Source organism: Cynara cardunculus (genome assembly GCF_001531365.2).
Source record: "Cynara cardunculus var. scolymus isolate 2C chromosome LG 13, CcrdV1, whole genome shotgun sequence".
NCBI classification, from domain to species: Eukaryota; Viridiplantae; Streptophyta; class Magnoliopsida; order Asterales; family Asteraceae; genus Cynara; species Cynara cardunculus.
In genome coordinates this window covers 19,662,045-19,669,918 of record NC_037540.1, presented here as the reverse complement: position 1 = coordinate 19,669,918, position 7,874 = coordinate 19,662,045, and the positions used below count along the sequence as shown (strand labels likewise).

The window sequence follows — 7,874 nt, the reverse complement described above, 5'->3', positions numbered from 1 at the left end:
TGAGTATCAACTCGCTGACCTTTTCACCAAGCCTCTTGATGAGACAAGATTTAACATCTTGATAAGCGAATTGGGTATGTTGAACACTGAAGATTAGTCTTTAGCTACTAAGCATCACTCAGTAAGTGAAATGATTTAGTGTTCTATCTCTGACACTGAACTTTTGAGTAAATATATCTAATCTCTCAGGTATGATTACTCTTATCTTTTCTAAACTTAAAACCTTCACTGAAGTTTTTCATCTTCAGTGACAAATGTTTTAAAAGGTGGTCTCAGTGATTTTCTTGTCACTGACCACATTTCTAAGTATATCTTTATATTTCTATTAAAATTCAAAATGATCACTGAACCTTTTCTTATCAGTGATTAAAACGTTTTTTAAATGCCAGTTTTAGTGAATCTCTTATCACTGGCATTGATGTCTTAAAACCCTCACTGAATCTTTCTTTTCAGTGATAAAATGTTTTAAATGGTCTTATCGGTGTTTTGTTAAACGCTGTATGACTCTTTGTTTTCTTAAAAACTCTTTGTTTTTAAAAGAAAATAGTTAATGAACCGTCTTTATGACGACATTCTCTATTTACTATGCGCGACGCTTTGAGACGCGCAAAAGGTTATGTCATTACGCTACCTCATTTAATGCCATCCAATCATGGWTGAGAACATGGTATCTTTTTCATCATGACCACTTTCCCGAACCATCGTCTTTTTCCCTCTCATATTTCTTCTCTCTCCTCCTACCTATAAATATGAGACTTCTCCACTGTTCTCTTTATGCTTTCAAAATTCTTAATCGAACCTCTGCAAGAATTTTTCCAAAGCAAGAACCCTCTAAAATCTTCAAAGCTCTTTCGACCTCTTCTCTCAAACACCTAAGGTCGATATCTTCTTCTTATTATTATTATCTATTATAAGAAACGTTTAATCTGTTTTAAGAATCTTGTTCTCTTAATACATTAAACAATAAAGGTTATTTAATCATCTCTTTCTTGATTATAATCTTGTTTCTTTAAACACATTCTACTTGAAAAGCCTTAATTTTTTTAAGGTTTTTCAAAAGAAGTTTTTACTTGTTTCAAAAACTTTTTCTATACTCTTACCCAAAAACTCTTGATTTATTTCTAACAACTTGTTTGCTCTACTTCTTATTATTACAAATAGATGGCAGCCAAGAACGTCAACTTCTCTATCAACGAGATCTCCATCAAGGTCAACAACCACATGCCTTGTTGGAGATACCCTCTTCAAACGCGTATTACCAAGACACGACTGATTTCCTTAAGCAGTCTTCATTGGGTTACGCACTCAACCATGAGCCCATCATGGTGAAATAACTCCTTCAGCAGTTTTGGTTCACTACTGAAGTTGTTGAAGTCGAAGTCAGGCCCGGACGCCAAGCGGAGCAGATCAACTTCACTTTCAATCGCATGGAAGTGAACTTTGGTGTGACCACTCTCAGGTCGGCTCTTCGTCTTCCCAAAGGCCCCTAAGACAACGAACCAACCACCGTCGAGATCATCGAGTTTCTCGACGCTATTGGCTATCAGTGGCCAATGAAGAAGGACTCCAACGCCCCTCTGAAGTCCTTGACGAATATTGACAAGAACAGGATGTCAGCCGTCTGGCAAAACCTATTTTCTCATTTCATCCAGTGCATGGGTGGAAAAACTGGAGGTCGAGACCAGGCCTCTACGATCGCCTTAACCATAGGCGCATCTGCGATTCAGCATCGCAATATAAATTATGTTGCGGTCATTTTCAATGACCAGGTGCTCAAGCTGAACAAGCGCCAGCGAGAAAAGGAGGTGCCATACACTAGGTTTCTTTCAATGGTGTTTGCCAAAAAATTTAAAGATCTCTACACCAAGAAGGAAACCTCTAGGTTTTCAAGCTTAGATCCAGGATTCTGGATCATAAGCTGAGGGACAGTGATGTGACACTAACTTCTATTGTGTCCATCACCTCTTCTGCTCAGGTGGCCATGACAAGGGTAACCCCCCCCCTGACGTCTAGCCAAGCCACCAAAACCCCTTCAAAACGACCCTCTCAACCAACTCTTGGTTCTCCTCAAAGAGCCAAAAAGTCCAAAAAGGGGACATCCACATCTCTAGCTGGGGCCTCTCAAAAGGATTCAGTTATTGAAACTAGCCTTATACCCGAGGCGTTTTCTGCTAACCCTCTTAGCTCTTCAGTGATTTCTCCTATCATTGTCGTATCAGTGGTACCTACCCCAACCACCTCAGTGACCCAAATCACTGAAGGTGTGAATATCAGCGCCGCCACCACTGAACACCCATGTCTCTTCTCGACCATTTTATCTTCTCCTCCTTCTTTGGTCTTTACACATGTCGATGATGTATCAACGACCGTCCTTCCTGATACTGAGACGCGCACCATTGAACCTAAGGTTGCTCCTCTCGATGCTCCTCAGCATACAGATGTCCATCCTCTCGACGACATCTTTGCTCATGCCAGTGACAATCCTTTTGATGTCACTGATAGCCCCTCAGGTATTCCATCTTCCTACCCGTTCTTTTCTACTAACCTTGAGCCTTTAGCTCATACTTCCTATTTTGCAGGTCTTTCTTCGATGCATCAGCCTGATGCTTAGGGAGAGGAAGAGGACGGGGGAGAGAAAGATGATGGAGGAAATGAAGAGATGGATGATGACTATGATATGTCATCAGACATCAAACTTCTCCTTCCAGCTGTTGATACCATCCTCTGCAGGATCAATGAAGTCCACCAGAAGATGCCCCGCTAGGGTGACGTTGATGCGAGCTTCCTTGCCATCCAGGCGGACGTTCAAGAAGTTCAGAGTCATCTCCAGACTCTCCAAGAAGCTGTTCAAGCCAACACCGATGCCATTGTTGTTCTTCACAGCAGGGCTGACGATGCTCAGGCTACCGCTGATCAGCAGACTGATCTTCTTTAACAGATTCTAGATGTTGTCCGTCAACCAGCTCTAGTGATTCCACCTTCTTTATCTGCCAGTGATCGCGCCCAGCTCCATGAGACGCATGAGGCAACGACAACTCTAGCCAGTGCTTTGCAAAGGCTAGAGGAGATAATAGTTCTCCAGCGTCAGCGCTTGGACGAACTCTCTGGCAAATTCTGTCAAGTATTAGCCAGAGAGGGGGAGATGAGGTCCAACGCTAGTGAATCATCCGATGCTGCTCCTGCTTCTTCTCAGGCTGTTGGTCTAGTATCAGCTTCAGTTGCAGTTCAAGCTGAGGCTCCTAAAGCTGAAGCGGTTGCTACTCCTGTAATCCCGACCACCAAAGCTGCTCCAGCTGAGGATGTCGATGCCATCCCTAGGGATGATGCCCCTTCCATCACTGATGCTGGTGATGATGATGATGATGAAGATGATGATGAACCTACCATTCCAGACCCCAGAAGTGATCTAGATGGCGACGACGACGATGATGATGAAGATGACTTTACCATCAAGTATCAGAAGCCATCAACCGTCACCAAGGGAGTTGCTCTCAAGGATTCTACATCTCAGGGGGAGCAAAGGCAAGGTGAATCTACTCCATCAGGGAACCAGGACCCCAAGTCGAAAGGCAAGGCGGTCGCTGAAGAAAGAAACTTGAAGGTATTGTTCAATATCCCTCAACAACCTTTGTTTGAAGACTCTACCTCTCAAGTAGTGATTACTTCAGAATATCAACTTCATATTCCATCAACAACCTGTGATCGACTGAAGCGGGTACCTAATCACCCCGTCTCCTATGCTTCTACCGACCAGCAGATGTCTCAGCTAAAGGAGTCACTCGACCAGACTAGAGTAAAAATTCCTCTTCGTACCTCTAGTGGTGGTGAGTTCAACTTCCTTTCTGAAGCTGAAAAACTCGAGGCATTGAGGGCTGAAGAAGAGCTAGAGCTTCAAAAGAAGCAGACTAAAGACAGCTTGAAGCTGGCCAAGTCACTAGTTGCGAAGGTCCTTCCCAAGAAAAAGTCCAAGAAAACGGTGAACGTTGTCCAAGACAAGGCTAAACTTCTTTCTATTGCAGAAGCTGAGCATGAGAAGAACCTGAAGCTGGTGTAAAAGGACAAGCGATGGAGCGAAGCAAAGCTGAAAAAGGGAATCAGTCCCTCCCCGATTATCAGTGTCAGCATCAGCGGACGTTCTAAAGACGGTGGAACGCTAGTCTCAATGCTCATCACTAGGGACAATCTTGATGTCGTTACCGAGTACCCTTCCTACCTAGGCCATTATGGATACAACAAATGGATGGAGATCAGATAAGCTATTCAGCGATCCAAGTCAAGACACAAGACACTTATCGAGGACACCATCAGCGAGCTCATCAAAAGGATGTCCAGGTATGTCAAGGTCCCTGACAGGCCATCTCTGAAGAAAGGTGGGAAGAAGAAACTCAAGCTCTCTGATCCTAATGATGGACCATTCCTAAAGAACGAACATGAAACAAGGTTCTCCTTAGATGAAGTCCTGAAGTGTCACCAAAGTACATACATTTCTATGCTGAATCTTGACTTGCCAGATAAGGGTCCCTATACACCCAACTCTTTTAAACCTGAGTTAGGAGTTATATTCCTTGACTATGAAGGTGAAGTCAGATTTCAGAGAATATTAGAGCTACATCTATATCCAATGGGTCATCTGGTTTACCTCTTGCTCTTGATAGATGATAGCATGCGTGGAAAAGTCGTAGATCTGAAGATACGAAGGGAATTCCTACGTTGAAGAAACCTTGGTGAAGATGTACCTAGTTACATAGATCTAAGTGTTCTAGAATAGTTTCTCTTTGTAACAACAATCCACTTTTCCTTGTAACTTCTTGTACTATGTCTACTTTCAGTGATTGTACTTATAATCTGTAAGCACTAGACATGTACTGTAATACTTGTAATATTTTCAATGATAATACAATGAGTATTCAATGTACTTCACTGAAAAAGATCCCTGAAAAAAGTAATAGGGACACAAGTCTATGAGTTCCAGTGTTACTTTTCACATTCACTGACAATCTATAAGTCAGTGAATAAGCTTTCAGTTTCAGTTTTCGTACTTGTAATTTTCTTAGATATAACTTAAGGAAAATTCTTAAGCTGAGACTGAATACCTGAAAAAGATCCCAAATAGTAAAAAGGGACATGTACTTTATATGTAACTTTTCCTTACTATTATTTGATAAGACAACTTTATTTATGTTTGCCTTGTTATCATCAAATAGGAGGAGATTGTTGATCCTCTCTCTCAGTGATTTGATGATAATCCATTTTCACTTATACGTTGTATTTATGTTTCTATCTTTTCAGTTCCAGCGATCATCACTGAGTCTGTTCAATGATCGCTGAAGCGCTTGTATTATAAATCAATCAGAGACAGCGATACTTCAAGAAGACAACACTCACACCAAAGAACCTTCAGCAAATGTCGAAGACTGAAACTGAAGTTTAGAGACTGGCGAGTATGTGATCTGAAGTGGTACTCAGTGATTACAAGTCTGTCTACAAATGTGTGAAGACTTCTCAAGCCTCAGCGAATACGGAAGAGACCTTCAGGTCATTCCAGCATTCAACGATCAAAGGAAGTTTGGTTAGCACGACTGTTGTCTTGTCCTTATACACACAAAGGAAAAACCCATACCCTTATGAAAGTTGGTACGGTATGGAGCTGATTAGTCGACTCTATTGTCCACCAACTTTAGGTAAGGATGTCTACTCATGAATAGTGCTTTTATACTATTCACTGTAGCAAAGGACAAGCCTTCCTCTTAAGGCTTGACACGCACTCTAACCCTACCATATTGCATTAAATGAGCATTTAATGCACTGGGTATAAATAGAAGTGTTTATTCTCCATGCAAAGTGCGCGCAACTCACTCTCTAAAACCTAATTCTTACTTCAAGCATTTTGTAGCTTAAGTAAATGATCTTCTCTTTACAACATTTCTTTTCTTGTATTGCTAAGAACTCGTGTGTAACCAGAGATTGTTTAGATAGGTTTTTCTTACCTTATATTTCCGCAAACAATCTTGTAAAATTTGTATTGATCTTCTTTATCAATATATATTTTAAATTGGAAAATATTGTGTTTGTATTCATCCCCCCCCCCCCTTCTACAAACTGTTTTACTATTGTTGTAGACCCTCAAGGGACCAATAAAGACTTAGACTTAGTCTTGTAAGCCAGAGCCCCTCTGGTTGGTCTGGCTTCTGGATGGCTTTGCTTCTGATTGTTTATTTGAACCTTGAAAAAAAATATTTCAATCCATCATAAAGGAACCATAGGGGCTCTGGTTGATTTTCATGTTTAACCAGAGGGTGGCCGGAGAAGATGGATTGGGAAAGGAGGAGACGAGTGAAAATTCTGTGGTACATGGTGGTATCCCAATTGGTAATACATTGGGTAATGGGTATCGGCCGGAGAAGATGGATTGGGAAAGGAGGAGACGAGTGAAAATTCTGTGGTACATGGTGGTATCCCAATTGGTAATACATTGGGTAATGGGTATCGGCCGGAGAAGATGGATTGGGAAAGGAGGAGACGAGTGAAAATTCTGTGGTACATGGCCCCAATTGGTAATACATTGGGTAATGGGTATCATAGAGTGGCCGGAGAAGATGGATTGGGAAAGGAGGAGACGAGTGAAAATTTTGTGGTACATGGTGGTACCCCAAGGCCAACGAACTCACGATTCTACCCTACTGAAGAAGAACYGGTTTCCTTCTATCTCTTCAACAAGCTCCAAGGCCAACGAACTCACGACCTCCATCGCGTCATCCCCGTCGTCCCTGTCAACGATCACAGTCCTTGCCACCTTCCAAGTAAGTATATATATATATACACATACATATATCTGTATGTATATATTTCTTCACATTCGTGGAATCATGGGGTCTTACTTATGCTTTCTATGTGTAGAGTTAGCCGGGGAATTGTGTCGCCGGGACACCGAACAGTGGTTCTTTTTTGTGCCGAGGCAAGAAAGGGAAGCACAAGGTGGAAGGCCGAGCCGGACCACCGCTTCTRGATACTGGAAGGCCACGGGTTCACCGGCGTACGTCTACTCGTCCGATAACAAAGTCATTGGAGTGAAGAAAACAATGGTGTTCTACGAAGGGAAGTCACAAACGGTGAAAAGAACCGAGTGGAAGATGAACGAGTATCGAGCTATCAAAAAAGACATAGACAATACCAACACTTCCCCTGTTCCAAAGGTATATATATTGGAAAGTCGGTTATTTTACCTGAGTTTTACTGGATTCGTTTGGTTTGAACTGTTTTTTTTAATTGGAGAAATGTAATTTTGCTGTTAAGACATGAGTTGAGTCTATGCAGAGTGTATGTGGTATCGGGATGCACACGGGCATTCGATAGACGACCACTAGGGCTAGAACCGACACCGATGATCACCTACAAAGCTAGTCAGGGTGCACCGTCTTCGCAAAATACCGTACAGACGTACAAGACCGCAAGCCCTTCCGACTGCTCAAGCCCCGAAAGCTCGAACCGGATGGTTGATACGGTGGGAAACATAGGACTTGTACCTGAATGGGAATGGCAACATTTAACGGGATGAATTCCAGTGATACGTCGATAATTTAACATACATCAGAAGTGATTTTTGGATCTTCTAAAAAAACAAATTCGATTTATGTCCGTCAAATCTCTTTCAACTTTAATAAAACAGATGTTAATTTTTGATCATTTTCTGGAGCAAAAAGTGATCAAATTAGTCTGGTTTTAGGTGTAAATGATTTAGAAAAACGTTTACTTTGATGTTATTATTTATAAATTAATTGTAACCCTTTAATTATTTTTGTGAATTAGCACATAGTGGTAGTGAAAATTCTGTGGTACATGGTGGTACCCCAATTGGTAATACATTGGTACCTGCC

General features: G+C 41.7%; 1 protein-coding gene across 1 annotated transcript; it reads left to right on the top strand.

The window, feature by feature from the left end:
- Positions 1 to 6,541: 6,541 nt before the first annotated feature.
- LOC112524865 (NAC domain-containing protein 90-like) lies at positions 6,542 to 7,555 on the top strand. Its single transcript, XM_025134810.1, has 4 exons — positions 6,542 to 6,573; positions 6,655 to 6,800; positions 6,898 to 7,213; positions 7,294 to 7,555. Exons 1-4 carry the CDS (start codon positions 6,542 to 6,544, stop codon positions 7,553 to 7,555), a joined length of 756 nt encoding a protein of 251 aa, XP_024990578.1.
- Positions 7,556 to 7,874: the final 319 nt, after the last annotated feature.